The following is a 19,997-nucleotide window of genomic DNA, read 5'->3' on the forward strand; positions in this document are numbered from 1 at the left end:
AGCTCATAATGGAGCAGGTAAGCTATTTAATCTGTATAGGAAGGTTGTTAAGAGCATATTGTCTTTTGCATGGTTTAACCATAATGAAAGACAAACACACACTGTGCTGCCAGTCACTATGGACAGACACATGTAGGGCGTGAGATACAACTGAAATTTTGCAGGTGGGGAGTAGGAGACTTGAAGCACTGGGCATCTTATGACACACGTTATCTGAATTAGATGACATTATAGTATCCTTAACTAGCATTGAAAAAGTTAAATTCTTCTCTAATTAAACATTTCTCTTCCTAATTTCTGAATCACAGTTGTAACATCGTCAGCATTCTACAGTAACCTATGCTTCCGCAGGGGCAGGTAGCCTACACACGCACTGACAGGCAGACACTGGAACACGTTTCTGAGTGACAGAGTGAGGGCTTTGCATAGACGCTAAAAACTGTCACATGAATAGAGCTGTGATGCGATTTTTGTGGGACAGGGAAAAAAATGCCCAGAACGTAAAAGAACAGCATTAACCGGTTCCCATGTGTTTAAAATAACGGTTCTGTTCCAGAACAGTATAAATGTAAAATAATTGTGTTATTTTAACGTATCCCTGAACCGGTTCCAACCCCTGTTGCTAAATTACTTCATTCCTGGATCTATTCAAATATACCCAATGGGTCATTACTTTCTATCTTTGACTTTTATAAGCTGTCTGCTGTTTTTTATGTCTTATGAGCAAAATCTGAAACAAAGGAAAGTGCTTGGCTTGTTCCTTTCTAAACAGGATCCAGTTTATTGCTCTTATAATGCAGTCTAGCCTTAATGTGGGCACTTCCTTTTAGTTTTTAATAAAACATGTTCTCTCTCTCTTCATAAAGGATCTAAAACTCTGCTGGTTAGCAGCATCTTTAATGACAGTCTGCCCAGTAACAACCTCTCTCTATTTTCTCTTCTAGGATGATATTCTGACTGTGATTCGCCGAGTGGATGAAAACTGGGCAGAGGGAATGCTGGGGGATAAAATAGGAATCTTCCCCATATCATATGTTGAGGTAAGCGAAATGTTCCTCCAAGTGTTAACCGGAGCGTCCCTGATATGTCCAGGGGAGCATTTTACCTCAGGAAGAGTTTGGAAAATGCTGAGTGTGTTAGTGCTATAATTTTTGCTTTGTTAGACATCTTGCGAAATGTGCACATTAGTGCTCTCTCTGCTCTCCCCTGTTGCTTCGCCCCTGAAAACGGTCAAAATATATTTCACCGAAGTACTAAACATTCCAGTAGATTTACTGCTGATTGGGCATCCTGAGGTAATTCACTGTCCTACAAAAGCCTTACTGATCACTGCTGTTTTAGTAGAGAACTGTCTGCTGGGATGATGAACCTTACCTGTGTAATAGACCTGAAACATAACCGGAGAATGTAGAAGTAACATGCAGAAGTAACCAGTGGCACTATGAAAACCTTTTCGAACAGCATTTCTCTCTTAATGGAGGAGCATGGTAGAGAGAAACACAGGAGTGGGCGGAGACATGTCATAAAAGGAAGCACAATTTGAGGAAGGCAAGACCTTTTTCCGTGTGAATGCTTTTGTGAAGGTAATCTTTGATTCTGACGTCGAAAGTGACATTCTTAGAAGCAGAGGAGGAGAAAAAGGCCCCATTCATGTGACAGATTTTTAGGTTTGTCTAATATCCCGACGGGGGCGTTTTTGAAGGGAATGGATGCGAAACCATTCGTGCATATACAATTGGCTGTGTTTTCACAGCAGACATACTATGTTTTCCTCCAAGGAAGACATTTTTTACTCGTGTCTCGCACAGGTTACACAAATATCCAAATGATGAGTACTGTACATTCAGCATATGTCACACAGTAAATAGCTTTTTAAAAGAAAATATGAACAATTCTGGCACTGTCAGAGGACAAACTCAAATCTAGGTCTTGCATAACCACACTTGATTATGGATGGGGAGTTCTGTCTGTGCAGTGATTCTATACTGATACCCGTTCTATATTTGGCTGTACATCTGATCTAGTGCTACGTGTGTACACGGGACCACTTGGTGAACCCAGCTTAGCACTGCCTCTCCTCAGGATTGGTGTGAAAATTCTCCGCTTTGATGTTCTAAGTAGAGGAAGAGCAGCTCGGGGCTATCTGTGTCGTGGAGTGCTCCCTCGTCCTCCCTGTGATTAGCTAAACCCTTTTTAGTGTTCCTCCTTTGATTCCTGCCTCACACGAAAGAGGCCGTGAAGGCCTGCAGTCTCCTCCGCTCGCTGGCTGCCTGAAAACCCTCCACTCCCCCTGAGCCCAAGGTCTTCTCTCAACCCCCTGGCACTGGCAGCATTCTCAGCACACTGCTTTCTCCCATCAGATAACGGCAAAGGGTGGTTTTCACTATAGCTAGTTTCATTATGAAGAGTGACAGCTTTCATTATCATATTAACAACTCCCTTTCTCTCCTATCTACCCCTCTACATCCTGATCTCCATGTTCTCCCTTCTCCTTTTCCCGCCTTCCCTTCCCTATGTCATCCTGTTTCCTCTCTCCTTCTGTAGTTTAACTCTGCGGCCCGCCAGCTGATTGAGTTAGACAAGCCTGGGGACTCTGGCGAGGGGGCCTCGTCGGGCCCCCAGAGTAACGGGGGCCCCCACCATGCCGGGGAGAAGAAAAACAGTAAGAAGCGCCACTCGTTCACCTCCCTCACCATGTCCCACAAGCCCTGTCTGGCCCCGCCCCCCCAGAGACACTCCATGGAGATCAGTGGGCCGGTCCTCATCAGCTCCTCCAACCCCACGGCAGCCGCACGCATCAGCGAGATCAGCGGAGGACTGTCCTGCAGCGCACCCTCACAGGTGAGATAGGAGGGAGAGGGAGCTACTGCGTTCCCTCTTGTCCAGTGTCTTTGTACTGTTTGGTTAGGGGCCTTGTATTCAACGAGGAAGCCACTAAATCGAGAGAACCTTATGTCTGAAGCACTCTTGTATATGATGAATGAAATTAATTTACCCATAACCCAAAGTCTATTGTACCTAGTAATGAATTCCTCCACAATTTATTGTAGAACTTTGTTCTGAACAACCCCCTTAAACCAGAATTGTAAAAACCATCCTGTTGGCCAGCATAACAGCTCATCTGTCTATGGGTGGGTGTCTGTACTATGGACTAGTGTATAATCACTGCCATTGATTTCATGGGATAGGTGATGGACTTGTCACTCTGTCACCAGATCTGTCATAACCCTCAGTGTGTGTCCTGCTTCCTGTCCATGTCGGCTCCACACTGTCCATCTGGGCTTGTTAATCAGGCGTAATGAGTGAGGAACCGAGGGAAACTATGTGCACTAAAGACGCTCATGCAACAAGCACAAACAACAAGCAGATTCCACACTTGTTTTCATCAGATGTTTTTGTTCCCCGATAAAGATTCCCACTCTCCTTATGTCAGCAATTACCCACACTTCCCTCCCTCTCTCCACACGTCATGCCGAACAGGCCAAGGCTTCGTCCAAGCGTTTGAAATTACGGCTGCGTGACTCCACTCGCCCGCAAAAAAAGACTCCAGCTTAGCCCCCGAGGTTTCCACAGCAACCTCGGAATGGCAACCACTCACAGCTGCTCTGTGGTTGTCAGGCTCTGTAGAGGGAGAGGGAGAGGGGGGGGTGGCTGGGGGCTTGACAGACACAGACAGGCAGACAGTTTAGCAGGCAGACAGACACACAGACTATGAGATTGACAGACACACAGACAGACAGATGATTCGTTAGCGTGTCAGGCAGGCTGAAGCGTTCTGTGACTGACGGGGGGCTGTGAGAACCTTCAGTAGGTTGCTTAGTTTTTCCCCCCATTTTTTTTCTCCAGTGGAGAACAGCATAGAGGAGCATTGAGACGACAGCTGCCTCACCCCAGCCTGCTTGGTGTACAGAGTAGGGACTTCTATACTGACATTGCCAATGAGCATACACTCTCTTCACATGAAGGTTAAATGTTGACTTCATTTCATGAGTGTTATTTTGGTTTGAAGTACACTATATATACAAAAGTATGTGGACATCCCTCCAAAGAGTGATTTTGGCTATTTCAGACACACCCGTTGCTGTCAGGTGTATAAAATTGAGCACGCAGCCATGCAATCTCCATAGACACACATTGGCAGTAGAATGGCCTTACTGAAGAGCTGTGACAACGTAGCACAAGGATGCCACCTTTCCAACAAGTCAGTTTGTCAAATGTCTGGCCTGCTATATCTGCCCTGGTCAACTGTAAGTGTTATTGTAAAGTGGAAACATCTAGGGGCAACAACGGCTCAGCCGTGAAGTGATAAGGCACACAAACTCACAGAACCGGAACGGCGAGTCCTGAAGCGCGTAGCGTGTAAAAATCGTCTGTCCTCGGTTGCAATACTAACTACCAAGTTCCAAACTGTCTCTGGAAGCAACGCCAGCGCAATAATTGTTCGTCGGGAGAGTCATGTAATGGCTTTCCATGGCCGAACAGCCGCACACAAGCCAAAGATCACCATGCGCAATGCCAAGCGTCGGCTGGAGTGGTGTAAAGCTTGTGCACCATTGGACTGGAGAAGTGGAAATGAGTTCTCTGGAGTGATGAATCACGCAGTCTGACGGACAAATCTGGGTTTGTCGGGATGCCAGGAAAATGCTTACGGCCCCAATGTTTAGTGCCAACTAAAGTTTTGATGAAGGAATAATGGTCTGGGGCTGTTTTTCATGGTCCAGGCTAGGCCTCTTAGTTCCAGTGATGGGAAATCTTAACGCTACAGTATACAATGACATTCTAGATGATTCTGTGCTTCCAACTTTGTGGCAACAGCCCCGTGCACAAAACGAGGTCCATACAGAAATGGTTTGTCGAGATCAGTGTGGAAGAACTTGACTGGCCTACACAGAGCCCTGACCTCAACCCCATCGAACACCTTTGGGATGAATTGGAATGCCGACTGCGGGCCTGGCCTAATCGCCCAACATCAGTGCCCGATCTCACTGATGCTCGTGGCTTCTTGAAAGCCTTCCCAGTAGAGTGGAGGCTGTTATAGCAGCAAAGGAGGGACCAACTCCATATTAATGCCCATTCTTTTTTTTTTATGAGATGTTTGACGAACAGGTGTCCATATACTTTTGGTCATGTAGTGTATCTTAAAAAATTTGACATTTCTTTACGTATTAAACCAACATGGCTTTATCGTCTATCGTCTGACAGCATTCAGTGGTCTCCCTCGTAGTCCCCGGCTTCTTCTGTCTGTTGCAGCAGTCAGAAATTGAGCATTTATTTTGGAGGGTGTGATTCTCTTCTTGGTTATATTTTGAGTAGGAGAATAGAATGTACCATTTGAGTGTCTTCTCGCTGTCTCACCCCCTTGGGCATTGGGCCGCAACACATTTCAGACACACTAACATGCTTTACCCACAGCTTCTCCTGGGAAACGACAGCCTCACAAATCCTTTCTCCAACTGCTGGCATTCCTCTCTCTCTGTGTGTGTGTGTGTGTGTGTGTGTGTGTGCCGACAGCTTCTCCAGAAACAGATTATTTTTGTGCATCCATATACCTTTTCATTTTGGGAAGATCCAGCTCTCATTAAAGCTTTGGCCCCACAGGGAGAGGGGAGAATGATGTATTTTAAACTCTTCAGACTTTATCTGCCATCATTATGAACGAGACACACTCTTTATTATAAAACCTCCGTTCCCACCTGGGAGGTGAGCCTGCTCTTTGAAACAGGCGCTGTACGACTCACGATGGGTTTGATTTATTAATGGGCTTAATAAAAACACATATAAAGATGGAGCGAGACCCCAGGTGGAATCTGTGGCTCGGCCTCTCGCCGCTCTTCTCTCGCTCCTCTTCTCTCGCTCCTTCAAAGCAGACTGAAAATCAACAATGGGAAGCAGTCGTTGCCCGGGGGGCCAGAGGGAGGGAGTGTATGGGAATGAACACGCCCTATGTCCACTGCTTTTATTTTAGAGGGAATGGACTTGAAGAGACTGTTGACTAAAGGAGCCTGTAGTATATGAAAACAGAACTGCTACTCTTTAATGTGTTGTAAATCGGGAACACTTATGTTGTAACTGATGTGCTGTACACATATACACTAACATATGTGGCTCATACACATATAGCTAAATGCTCAATGCAGACATCGCCTAGTACAGTACTGCAAGTGTGGGTACTGCAGCCCCTCACGATGAGACGTTTTTGTGGCCGTCTTGCCTCATTGCACCTTCCCCTGCTACACAGTTGATTTGAGTTTGAGGTGGGTCCTCTGTAATGATTTACCTTGAGGCTGCTCTGTCTGGGGCAGTCACGCATGGTTTGTGGGGAGTAAAGGGTACAAGGAGACATTGTGTGTCCAACAGTATTGCCCTGTGAGTCAGTGTCATGCAAAGCGTGAATCACTGTGGTTCACTTTCTCTTAGCAAGGGACCTCAGCAGTTATCCGTCTTCACCCGGCCAATGAAAACTTGTTCTTGACAGTCATATGACCTCACCCAGCCAAGCGTGTCATCAGGACACCAGCACAGCTTGACTTAGCCAATTGGGTCCACCGCTGCTGTGAAGGCGACATTTCCATTCAATGTGGCATTTTAAGGCCGTGTGTGACATGTTTTAGAGACTGGGTTGGGTAGGTTACTTTCTAAATGTAATCCGTTACCTGTCAAATTGTTATCAGTAATGTAACTGTTGGATTATCCAAACTCAGTAACGTAAATTGCTGACTTTCCTTATAAGAGGTATTAGAAGAAGACAAAAAGGATCCACCAAATGCATTTGGTGTGTCATCCTAGTGGTCTCTGACTTGTGGTTAGATTCGCTCAGTTGGGAAAAAACTTAAACCTGCGCCTTTTTTCAAAGCTGAATTGAATGTCATTGAGAAAAAATATATTGACACCTTTCTGTTTTCGTGAACATCCTTTCTGAATTGAAAAGTAATCCAATAGGGAATCATCTAGTTTTTTTTAAAGTATCTCTAATCTGATTACTATATATGTGCTGGTAACGTAACTGGGTATCGTTTTTTTGTAACCCAATTGCATGTAATTGATTACATGTAATCAGTGGCTTACATGTAATCAGTTACTCCCCAACCCTGTTTAGAGATTAAATAACTAGTCTGTTAGATCAAACATAAGTCTTCTGCCCATGTGAGACTGGATGCAAGGAGACAGACTAGTACAAATGGAGGGTTGCAACTATCGTTGAAATGCCATAGTTGTTCTAGCACACAGTCCTGTGCCCTGTGTGTAATGCTATTATATTGTATGGGAGTAGTGGTGGTATTGAGGAAGTTGTCTGACTTTGTCCATCCTCAACAGGTACACATCTGCACAGCTGGACTCATAGTGACCCCTCCCCCCAGCAGTCCTGTTACTACGGCAACTGTCTTCACGTTTCCCCCGGAGACGAGCTACGCATCCATCCCTGTGGTAGGTGGAGTTCTCTCTTCAACTGAAACTACGCTACTGGGCCTCTAATACTGGCTTTAAAAGATTTTAAATTGGCCCATGGCACTTCACTTACATCAGGTTCCTCTTAAAACGGAACCTGCATACAGTAGCGTATGGGCGCCTGCTGCCATGGCTGTGCCGTGTTCAGCTGGGTGTGTGGCTGTGTTGCTATGTGGTACTGCTGAGAATGTATACATAAAGGTTGAGCTCTCCGCTTCAATGGAGAACTCCTACATGATGTTTCTCTACAGATGATTTCTCTGGCCTGCAGGCAGTCTAATTATCTCCGCTCTAGCGTCAGCAGTGCACCAACACACACACACACAAGCATGTAGGCCCTTCTGAATGCTGTGCCACTCCCTCCCCCATTGCTCCATAGTAGTTATGTCTGTCTGCTCCTCAGGCCTGTTAATGTCAAGTTGAGACACATTTATCTTGTTCCTTGTTTATTTCTCTGCAGATACAGAGCTTTTAGAAAGTAGTCATACCCCTTGAATTATTCCACATTTTGTTACAGCCTGAAATCCATTTATTTTGTTTTTCTGTCTCACCTATCTACATGCAATACCCCATAATAACAGTGAAAACATGTTTTTGGAAATGTTTGAAAATGTATTGAAAATGAAATATAGAATTCTCATTTCCATAAGGATTCACACACGAGTCAATGCTTTATCACCTTTGGTGGCGATTGCAGCTTTGAGTCAACTTGGGTATTTCTGTTTCAGCTTTTGCACATCTGGATTTGGGGATTTTCTTCCTTGCAGATTTTCTCAAGCCCTGTTAAGTTAGATGGGAAGTGGCTGTGAACCGCAATCTTCAAGTCTTTCCACAGATTTTCAATGGGATTCAAGTCTGGGCTTTGGCTTTGCAGGTCAAGGACTTTCACATTCTTGTTCTGAAGCCATTCCAGCGTTGCTTTGGCTATATGCTTAGGGTCATTGTCCTGTCGGAACGTAAATCTTCGCCCCCAGTCTGTTTGCACTGTGAAGCAGGTTCTCATCAAGAATTTGCCTGTATATGGCTCCATTCATTGTTCCCTCTATCCTTACCAGTCTCCCAGTCCCAGTTGCTGAAAAGAATCCCCATGATGCTGCCACCTCCATGCTTCACGGTAGGGGTGGTGTTAGACGGGTGATGAGCTGTGCCTGGTTTTCTCCAGACATAGCGCTTTGCATTCAGGCCAAATAGATGAAAAAAATTATCATCAGAAGACTATCTTTCACGTGCCTTTTTAGTAAACTCCAGGCGTGCTGTCATGTGCCTTTTTCTCGGGAGTGGCTTCCGTCTGGCCACTCCCATAAAGCCCAGATTGGTGTAGTGCTGTAGAGACTGTTGTCCTTCTGGCAGGTTTTCCCATCTCAGCCAAGGTACTCTGTAGTTCTGTCAGTGGTCATTGGGTTCTTGGTCACCTCCCTGAACAAGGTCCTTCTTGCCCGGTTGCTCAGTTTGGTTTTGACGTCTGGGTAGTTACATATTTTTATCATTTCCCAGTGATGGAGACCACGGTGCGCTTGGAAACTTTCAACACTCTAGAAATTGTTAAACCCTTCCCCAGATATAAGCCTCATCACAATTCTATCTCAGAGATCTACAGACTTCAGACTTCATGGTGTAGTGTCTGCTCTGACATGCACTGTCAACTGTGGGACCTTATAGACAGGTGTGTTTCTTTCTAAATCATGTCCAAACTATTGAATTGGCCACAGGTGGAATCCAATCAAGTTGTAACGACATCTCAATGGTGATCAAAGGAAATTGGATGCACCTGAGCTCAATTTGGAGTGTCATAGCAAAGGGGTCTGAATAATTATGTCAATTAGATGGTTCTGTATTTCATGTTCAATAAATTAGCTAACATGTTTTCATTTGTCATTATGGGATATTGTGTGTAGATGGGTGGGGAAAAATCCATTTGGAATTCAGGCTGTAACAAGAAAAAGTTGAATAAATGGGTATAAATACTTTCTGAAGTCACTGTACATGGATAGTTACACATGTTTAGAAGAAACCCACCTCTTTCTCAGTACACCAATGTGTATGATTGTGTAATAGTTGTTTAGGTCTGGTTTCTGTCCCGTTAGAGGCAGAACAAGGATGAGAGCCCAGAGGAATCTGCTGGCCGGTGGGCTGAACTATATAATGTTTAAAGAAATGTTTTTACTTTCATATGGTCCTCATTAAACACAGCAATGGATTCACCAGGCCCCAGTGTCGTTTCTATAGCAACAAACAAGCAAACAAGCACGCTGGAGATTCCTTCCCAGATCTCGGGGGAAGTTGGGGACAAGACCAAACCTCTGTGCCAAGCGATACTCTCCCTCATTGAACAGAGTAAATGATATCCCTCTTTCACTGACCAGTTTCTCTCATTATGTAACACCTAGTCAGTCATTGGTTAAAAGGCCAGGGGTGGGCCTCCCGAGTGGCGCAGCGGTCTAAGGCACTGCATCGCCATGCTAGAGGCGTCACTACAGACCCGGGTACGATCCCAGGTTGTCACGGCTGTGATCGGGAGACCCATAGGGCAGCGCACAATTGTCCCAGCGTCATCCGGGTTAGCGGTGGGTTTGGCCGGGGATGCTTTACTTGGCTCATCGCGCTCTAGCGACTCCTTGTGGCGGGCGCCTGCAGGCTGACCTCTGTCATCAGTTGAACGGTGTTTCCTCCGACACATTGGTGCGGCTGGCTTTCAGGTTAAGCGGGCGGGTGTTAAGAAGCGCGGTTTGGCGGGTCATGTTTCAGAGGACTCATGAGAGCTATAACAGTAATGTAACACTGTCATGTTGTGCTAAAGGCATGTAATTGTTTATTTGTGGTTCCGGTCTTTCTTTCGGCTCCATACAAAGATGTTTTTGTATGTGAGAGATTTGATTCAAGCTTACTGTAAACTGTTCTAATATGCTGTCTAATCTCTTTCAGACTGTCGTTGTTGATGTTTGTTGTTTTCATTGACAGGATGCTCTCCCTCCTCCCCCGCCGCCTCCACCACAATCCTCAGCGGTGGGAGCAGCCTCCTCGTTGGCTGCCAGTCAGAGACCCTTCCCCAGCACTAGCGAACAGTGTGGGCGGCAAAGACCCACAGTGTGAGTACACACACACAGATGCATGTAACACTCTTCCACGTATAAAGTACAAGCACGCTAAACCCGAGAGAACATGCAGTGAAACAGCAGGTTCCACACATGGCTAGGGCATGGGTCCTTCTGGGTGGGTTCTGGGAGTTCTCCAAGCCTCTGAATGACCCCTAAGCTGTCAGTGTGGAGCACCAGAGGTTGACCCAGAGCTCTGTTGACGGATGAAAGGACAACACCTGTGGGGGACAGTCTCCTGGGTCCTATCAGAGACCCTGTCTGTCACCTTTGACCCCTGGCCCCTCACATCATTACTCCTCTGAGACTCCAGACACCTGATTGGAATTAAATACGGCCCACCTCCCCAAAGCGTGTATCTGTCCGTGTGTCTACATTCTTCTTCATTTCCCCTCCCCTGACACCAGTGAAAGTGTCTGCTGTCTTTTAGCAGTGGTTCTTTAAAGCCTCTGAGGTTCCTGGAGACATGCCTTTCCCACTCCCTTTACAGCACATCTGTGGTGCTCTGACCCACATAGCTGTGTCATTCAGAACGTAACCATAGCATTCCTCTATAGTAGTATAGTGCAGCTTTCTCTTAATGTACTGTAGGAAGACCAGTCCAGAAGGGACTGTCTTCCAGTAAGGGTTTCAGAGAGAGAGAGGAGATGTTGATGAACATTCTTTAGACTGTGGTAGGGGGGTAAATTTAGCTCATGTGACAGACTAAATGTTCGAAACACACAACACGTCTTCGATTGACTCATTTCCTCCTGAGGGTAATTGGACAGTCCCCGTGTGTGTGTCCATATGTGTTTGATGTTTCCCGTCTCTCTCGCCTCCCTCTCCAGCTACGTGGCCCTGTTTCCCTACACCCCCCGTAAGGAGGATGAGTTGGAGCTGAGGAAGGGAGAGATGTTCCTGGTGCTCGAGCGCTGTCAAGATGGATGGTTCAAAGGCACATCCATGCACACTGGCAAGATAGGAGTGTTTCCTGGCAATTACATGAGCCCCGTCAGCAGGTCTGACGCAGACCTTACGCACCACACCACACACACACACCATACATACACGTGTGTGTGTATATATACTATATGTACACGCACACACGTACACACTGATTATCTCTGTATATGCAGCGTTCCTAAGGCTCCCCAGCCCTAACCCTCCTCCCTGTCCTCTGTTTGTCCCATTAGGACGGTGTCCGGCAGCACCCAGCCCAAAGTGCCCCTTGCTCTGTGCACCCAGGCTGGGCGAGGGGTCACCATCGTCAGCCCCTCCACTCCTCTGGGGGCCATCGTTCCAGGGCCTGACTTCAACAAGGCCCTCCCCATCTGCCCGGGCCCCGCCCTCTCCAGCCCTTTACCCGCGGGCATGGTGACGGCTGCTCACGTGACAACGGGACAGGCCAAGGTGCTCATGCACATGACGTCCCAGATGACTGTTAACCAGGCACGCAACGCTGTCAGGACAGGTAGGGTCCCCTGGGGGAAGAGGAAGGGTGCAGGCATACATGTAGCCAGTGTAGGATAGTGTATGTGATTGTGAATATATGATGAAAGGGGCATATGGTTCTGTGTGTATAGTCTAACCACATGCCTCTCTGCCCCCAGCTGCATGCCACAGTCAGGACCGGCCCACGGCTGCTGTGACGCCCATCCAGTCACAGACATCTGTAGCCTACCTGGCAGTGTGCCAATCCCAGACCTGCTCCTCCTCCTCCAACCCTGCCCAGGGCTGTGTCCGCGCTGGGGTGGCTCTGGGATGTGCTGCTGCCTCCCTCACCCCCCCAAACGTCAGCGCCGCGTCCCTGGATGGCGATGCCCTGCGACAAGTGGCAGTCCTCACCATGCCTGTCGCCCCCGGCAACGGCAACTCCATGTCAGCTAACTCCTCCCTCGCCTGTCGGCTGGACAAGGATGGCAAGGTGGGCTTTCGTGATAGCACCCTAGTAGGGATGTGCATCGATCCCTTTCCAGATGATTCTATACGTATCTAGATACTTGGGATCCGATACCATACAGGAACGATACGTTTTAGTTCGGTTTGATGTGATACGATTCGATGCACTAACATTTGATGCATGAACACATTTATTTTCCATTCTAAATTAAAATCTGCTGATGGAGCTCATATATAGCACAACTTTGGATTTCACCCCTATCTCATAATAAACATTAAGAACACCTGCTCTTTCCATGACAGACTGACCAGGTGAAAGCTGTGATCTCTTATTGATGTCACTTGCTGAATCCACTTCAATCAACTTAGATGAAGGGGAGGAGACAAGTTAATTGAAGAAGGATTTTGAAGCCTTGAGACAATTGAGACATGGATTTTTGTATGTGTGTCATTCGGAGGGATTGATGGGCAAGACAAAAGATTTAAGTGCCTTCGAAAGGGGTATGGTAGTAGGTGCCGGAGCACCGGTTTGTGTCGAGAACTGCAATGCTGCTGGGTTTTTTACACAACAGTTTCATGTGTGTATCAAGAGAATGGTCCACCAGCCAACTTAACACAACTGTGGGAAGCATTGGACTCAACATGGCCAGCATCCCTGTAGAACACTTTCAACTACAGCTGACCCCATTTAGTCGACTTGTTTGATCGATAATATTGTGCCAGCCATTTTACAAACATTTGAATGCTGAAGGTGACGTGCAGATGTGCCAGATCAGGAATAGGCCGACCTATTGGTCAGCACGCGAAGCTGCGCACAGTTTGGGCTCCCGCGGACCGATGCACTCCATATCTTAAACATTTGAACTGGGGACCGATGCATATCAGTGAATCATTACATCCCCACAACTTAGCCATCAGTATTCCTATCTGCAATGTTAGCATATCTCTCACGTTTGTATATAAAGTGTCAAGAAAAAGTATGTGAACCCTTTGGAATTACCTGGATTTAATTTAATCTGACCATCTAAGTCACAACAACAGAAAAACATAGTGTTCTTTACAATAATTTGTGTTATTAGTTTATTTTTCTTGTCTATATTGAATACATAATTTAAACATTCACAGTGTAGGTTGGAAAAAAGTATGGCTAATGACTTCTCCAAAAGCTAATTGGAGTCGGCTAACCTGGAGTCCAATCAATGAGACGAGATTGGAGATGTTGGTTAGAGCTGTATTACCCTATAAAAAACACTCACAATAAGCGTTGCCTGATGTGAACCATGCCTCGAACAAAAGAGATCTCGGAAAGCCCAAGATTAAGAATTGTTGACTTGCATAAAGCTGGAAAGGGTTACAAAATTATCTCTGAAAGCCTTGATGTTCATCAGTCCACGGTAGGACAACTTGTCTATAAATGGAGAACGTTCAGCACTGTTGCTACTCTCCCTAGAAGTGGCTGTCCTGCAAAGATGACTGCAAGAGCACAGCGCAGAATGCTCAATGAGGTTAAGAAGAATCCAAGAGTGTCAGCTAAAGACTTACAGAAATCTCTGGAACATGCTAACATCTCTGTTGACGAGTCTACGATATGTAAAACACTAAACAAGAATGGTGTTCATGGGAGGACACCATGGAAGAAGACACTGCTGTCCAAAAAAACATTGCTGCACGTCTGATGTTTGCAAAAGTGCACCTGGATGTTCCACAACGCTACTGGCAAAATATTCTGTGGACAGATGAAACTACAGTTGAGTTGTTTGGAAGGAACACACAACACTATGTGTGGAGAAAAAAAGGCACAGCACACCAACATCAAAACCTCATCCCAACTGTAAAGTATGGTGGAGGGAGAATCATGGTTTGGGGCTGCTTTGCTGCATTGGGGCCTGGACAGCTTGCTATCATCGACGGGAAAATTAATTCCCAAGTTTATCAAGACATTTTTCAGGAGAAGTTTAGTCTGTCTGCCAATTGAAGCTCGACAGAAGTTGGCTGATGCAACAGGACAACAACCCAAAACACTAAAGTAAATCAACAACAAAATGACTTCAACAGAAGAAAATACGCCTTCTGGAGTGGCCCATTTAGAGTCCTGACCTCAGCCCGATTTGAGATGCCGTGGCATGACCTCTAGAGCAGTTCACACCAGACATCCCAAGAATATTGCTGAACTGAAACAGTTTTGTAAAGAGGAATGGTACAAAATTCCTCCTGACCGTTGTGCAGGTCTGATTCGCAACTACAGAAAACGTTTGGTTGAGGTTATTGCTGCCAAAGTTGGGTCAACCAGTTATTAAATCCAAGGGTTCACATACTTTTCCCACCCTGAATGTTTACACGGCGTGTTCAATAAAGACATGAAAACGTATAAATGTTTGTGGGTTATTAGTTTAAGCAGACTGTGTTTGTCTATTGTTGTGACCTAGATGAAGATCAGATCAATTTTTTTGACCAATTTATGCAGAAATCTAGGTATTTCCAAAGGGTTCATATACTTTTTCTTGCCACTGTAGCTACTTCTATCATGCCTAGCATATTTGGCTGATGTGAAACACGGCTACAGTGGATTGGTGAAATAGTTCACATTTGCACTGAGTTTCTGGTTCCCTTGTTTTGAATACCAGGCGCTCAGTATTTTTGTTGAAGACAGGAGTCCTTCCAGTTTATCTTTAGAAACAAATTCTCACACACAGCTCTGTCTTTCACGGGTGGGCCCTGGGAATTGAGTTAGAGAGTGAGAGAAACTCTGCTGGCGGCAGCCCTGAAGACATCATTACACAACAGTGATTAGTCTGGAGCAAATTCTCATCAGGCCCTAATGACCATGACAATGGATTATGTTTATGCAGATTTGACTGTCCACACAGTGAGTTCCTGTAAGACAGTCTATATACAGCTTACATCATTATCGTTCTTTCATTCTGCAGAGGGAAAAGAAAGGTATTCTGAAGCTGTTGTCGTCTAACAAGAAGAAGTCTCGCCCCTCTCCCCCCTCATCCCCCACCCTGGAGGCAGAGCAGGCTGCTACGGGGGAGGTCTTCCAGGGGGCCATGGGCCCCGACATCACCCCTTCTCCCTCCTCTGCTGGCGTTGTCGTGGGTAACCATGGCCGTGCAGTCCCCTGCCCTGTGGATCCTGAGTCTACTGCAGCCACTGCCTCCTCTTCATCCTCCTGTTCCTCAGCCCCGGAGTTAACACACCGTAAGAGCAGCCCCTTGGATGGATGTGCCCCCATTGCCCCGCCCCCTCGCCAGGCATGTTCCTCCCTCACCTCCCAGCAGCACGACGCTCGGCCAATCCTATGCGAAAGGTACAGCATTTCTTATATTGTAGAACAGTGACATATTGTTAAAGGTCTGTCTGATGTTGTGATTCTGCTGGAATTGTGGTGTGTGTGTGTGTGGCGTCTCTGATCTCCTGTGCTTCTGCAAAGTGTGTCAGTACAGTATCCCCTCTGATCCCCCCCCCCCCCTCCCTCAGGTACAGAGTGGTGGTGTCCTACCCCCCTCAGAGTGATGCAGAGCTGGAGCTCAAAGAGGGAGACATAGTGTTTGTTCACAGGAAGAGGGAGGACGGCTGGTTCAAAGGAACACTCCAGAGGAACGGCAGGACCGGACTGTTCCCTGGCAGCTTCGTAGACATCATCTGACTGACCATCTGACTCACACTTGACCACAGTAGACCGACCGTGACCTGACCATACCATGAACTGACCATCAATGGAACCACGTCTGACTTTGTTGTTGCCTTGTTTTGGGGCCAAGCTGCGAGCCAACCAGCTGAAGTTGCTAGGGACAGGATGAGATGGATACATACACAACATTCAAAGTGGTCCTCTAAGCACAGAGGAGAAGAATGATGAAATCATTTAAACAGAGCTGAAGAGGAGCTAGCTGTCAGTTGGAAGCACGGTGGACCGAGCTGGAGGAGAGCACACTACTCCTGTTGATTTTCTTTTTGTCAGTTATTTATATCTGTAACAATTCAAAACGTTAAATGTGTGCCTTGTACTGTTCCTCACTTTAGTGTATATAAAGAAACAAAGACCAGAGAGTCAGAACTAATAATATGAACTGTTAATAGATGGAAGTATGACAAGTTGTAACTTATTTTTGTGGGGAGTTTTTTTCTGGAAAAGATGTGCTTGACCTTTCGTCGTTTAGGGGTTTTAGTCGGCGCCTGTCTTATGACATTTTCCTACATCACTTTGTGCTTGTCTCTCATTGGCTGCCGTATTGCATGGTGTCTCCACTGATTGGCTGTTTGAGCGCAAACGTAAAGAATACAGCAGATGGGAGAATCAGTGATGTCATCATCAGCACATGCAGTGAAGCAAGAAAAGGTGTAGAGGTGGGCCCAATTCCAATCTGATCCCTTGAACCTATTCTTCTATTGACTGGAAGGGAAGGTAATCAGCTGGATGTCATTAGCTCCATACCCTCTGGTTGGGTAGTTGGAGTTTCTGACATATTGCAAACACCCATCTATTCGTTTGACATCCAATTTGGCCCAGAACCTCTCTCCAACAATGGAATATGCACAACCTCCTCCTGTATCCCGTGGACCTTTTGGTGTTCCAAATGGCTTCTCCTTTGGCTCCAGGACCTCTTATTGGAGAGCGGGAGAGTCATCTTGTTGGAATTATTATACCGTTGATGATCTGATGCCTGGTGAGGTTTTCCAAACATTCCCATAACGTTAGGAAAGCCAGCGTCTGCTGTTGATTTACATTATTATTAGGGATTTTGTTTTGGTCTTGCCTTGACATGTTAACTAAAACTAAAACACTCCATAGATGTTGCAATCAAGTGTTACTTACTGTATATTGTTCTATGTGTACTTATTGAACATTGTAGCTGTTCCCCCACTCCTCTAATAGTAGACCAACCTCATCGGACATACTGCAGCTCAAGATCTCAAGTGAACGACAGACACAATCACATACAACACAGGAACCATATCATGTGACTGATAGTTACGTCTTAATAATATATGGATATCTCTATTCACTTGGATCTATACGACGCCAGATGCTCTGGACAGCGCCTCCTACAGCGTGGAGATGCAGCAAGACATCTGACAGGCCTGCTCTATGTATGACCTTCACGGGCTCTCAACCCTCATTTCAAAGATGAATTCATTCCTAACGTGTCGTCAATACAAGACAAAACACTGCTTGCTTATAAAGCAGACTGTTTTCCTAATGTAACATATCACTGATATCACTCCCCCCAATGCAATCTAGTGTGTTTCTCCTTGAAGTTGCGAGTGGAGTTTTTTTTTAATACGATCAATGACTTGGACAACGTTGATTCTTGGTTTTGTCGGGTTTAGCTGTACAGTGCGTCTATACAATGTGTGTGATGTTAGGTGTTCTATTGACTTGAATATGATTTGTGATGATTTGTGTGTGGCTGGTTTGAGTTTTGGTAGCCGTTTTCTGTTTCAAAGCACAAAAAAGAGAGCGAGGTGCGATTTTGATTGGGTTTGGAGGATGTGAAACCTCAGAGCCCTGGGTCCTACTTATTCTCAGCTACTTTCGATTTCAAAATAATCCAGTCCCACTCCACACACTCTCCACCTCATCCTCCTCCATAGGCCTTCAGTCATTGTAATGAGATTGACAGCACTGCTAGTAAGAAACACCAGACACCACACGATGATGAGTTGATTTGATCCAATCTCATGTTTTTTGGCAGTGTAGAAAAGTCTAAAATGGATTATATTAGTCAATGATGGACAGTAAGTGGCTGTTCTATTGTTAGTGTGCTCCCTTCACTATAGCACACCAGGCAGACACCAAGAGGCTAGTGTCCTTGGTTTTCCTCCTGCTGCAGCCTCTTCTATCAGATGTTATGGTGCAATATCAACAGCTGAGGCCGCTGTGTCTAAATGACAGGTTGGACCTGTAGGCACTAATCCACCGCAACAAGAGATTTGCTCTTAGTTTGCTCCTAGCAACTGAGTATCAACAGTCTTAAGGGAGTTGGAAGGTCAAATTAAAACATTTAAAGATTGAGGACATTTTAAACACCAGATAGTGCTGCATTTTGGAGATTTGATATGTCAGACCTGAGGGGAATATTTCCCAAAGCATGTTTAAGTGGGTGTTTGTGTCATACAGTAGCTGGGACCACTATGTGTGACTGTTGGATATGTTGTTGTTTTGAAATAACATTTGAGTTGGGAGTAAAGGCTCTATAAAGTGGTACGAAACACTGTTCAGACCTGTTTGCTTCTCAATTTGCCTATGTAGAATGAACCTAATGTTCCACTGTTGTCTTGGCATTCACCAGCTCCACCTCACCTCTAATGCTGAACTGGGTTTTGCATTTCTGTTACTGATGAGGCTTTTTTAAATATGTTTTTTTTCATACATTACACACACATTTAACTACTGTACCATCAGTATATACAGATGTAGGATCTTAATTTGAGCCAGTTTGCTACAGCATGGAGATGGTCCTGCAGCAACAGGAATTATGTGGATTACAATTAGTGGATATTCTTGTAGGGGCTGATACATTTTTTGTAATTGTACATTTCAAACCTCAAATACACTGCAAGTTTTACATTTCCTGCATTGCAGCAAAGATCTTACATATGTACCTTAGTCATATTGATTTTCACATATAGTTTAATGATCAAATAATGACTTTCTCTGTCGAGAACTGAAGCAGAAGGCAGAAGTGTACTCCCAGAAGTGGGAGTTCCTGTGAACATGTTGTTACTGTAATCTCATGCCTTGTTGGAACACAAGGTAGCACTAAAGTCTGCTTTATTAAACTAAACAGATTCTCCGTATGCCAAGGTGACTTGCTTGATTTTTTTTGTTTGTTGCCGGGGGTGTTATTAGTTTTATATAGTTAGTCTGATCATGGTGAAATTGGCATCCATTCAAAACAAAACATTCTTTAAGTATGAGGGAATAGCACATTTTGTAAAAATAACTAGAACAATAAAAGCTAATGGTTTCCATGGATTTTGTCAGTCCTCTTAATTTCTGTGTGTGTGTCATTGCATTTAGCTGGTCTCTTCCTGCCAGTGTAGAGGTGTCTGAAAGCATTACCACAGACATGAGGGACTGAAGACACGACAGCAAAGTCACCTCTCGTCTCTATTCTCATCCCTTTGCAGGATCTGCTTAAGATTGTGCGTATGTATTGAAGCAATCCTCTCTATGTATGAGCCATGTTACAATCCCCACCAAGTGGGTTTACCTTATTGGCGCGATGCGTAGGGTGTTTCCCTTTTACACCAGGGTTCGCTTCCCGCTCCTTCCATTCACTACATTGGTGTCAGAAGTGGGATGGTGGCCGTGGGGCCATCGGAACGCACAGACCGGGACTTGTGGGGTGGGGCTGAGATTAGTCAAAGCACAGGGATGTGCCTTCCTGTTCAGAGGGGGCAGTGTAGCGGTCCTCGCTATATGAGCCATGTTACAATTCCCACCAAGTGGGTTAACCCTATTGGAGCGATAGGTAGGGTCCGACTTCTGCCTTTCACGCCAGCAAACCAGGCTACAGTAAGTTTGTAAAATGCCAATTGGTCTGTCTGTCTGTATAGCCCTATATCAAC

The 19,997-nt window shown here is 45.6% G+C and overlaps 1 protein-coding gene across 2 annotated transcripts in view; it reads left to right on the forward strand.

The window, feature by feature from the left end:
* LOC139578532 (E3 ubiquitin-protein ligase SH3RF1-like) overlaps positions 1-19,399 on the forward strand; it is a 51,950-nt gene extending 32,551 nt beyond the window's left edge. The window contains exons 4-13 of one of the 2 annotated variants that reach the window (XR_011675570.1): positions 945-1,040; positions 2,545-2,841; positions 7,315-7,425; positions 10,405-10,532; positions 11,369-11,539; positions 11,714-11,991; positions 12,131-12,444; positions 15,347-15,729; positions 15,900-17,089; positions 17,299-19,399. Coding sequence is in view for 1 of the 2 variants with exons in the window: in XM_071406250.1 (XP_071262351.1) it covers positions 945-1,040; positions 2,545-2,841; positions 7,315-7,425; positions 10,405-10,532; positions 11,369-11,539; positions 11,714-11,991; positions 12,131-12,444; positions 15,347-15,729; positions 15,900-16,068 (1,947 nt within the window). In the remaining variant the exon portion in view is untranslated. Of the gene's footprint in view, positions 1-944; positions 1,041-2,544; positions 2,842-7,314; positions 7,426-10,404; positions 10,533-11,368; positions 11,540-11,713; positions 11,992-12,130; positions 12,445-15,346; positions 15,730-15,899 lie in introns of both variants that reach the window. The other variant, XM_071406250.1, reaches the window with a different exon arrangement.
* The last annotated feature ends 598 nt before the right edge of the window (positions 19,400-19,997 follow it).

Source organism: Salvelinus alpinus, chromosome 6 (assembly GCF_045679555.1).
Source record: "Salvelinus alpinus chromosome 6, SLU_Salpinus.1, whole genome shotgun sequence".
Lineage (NCBI taxonomy): Eukaryota > Metazoa > Chordata > Actinopteri > Salmoniformes > Salmonidae > Salvelinus > Salvelinus alpinus.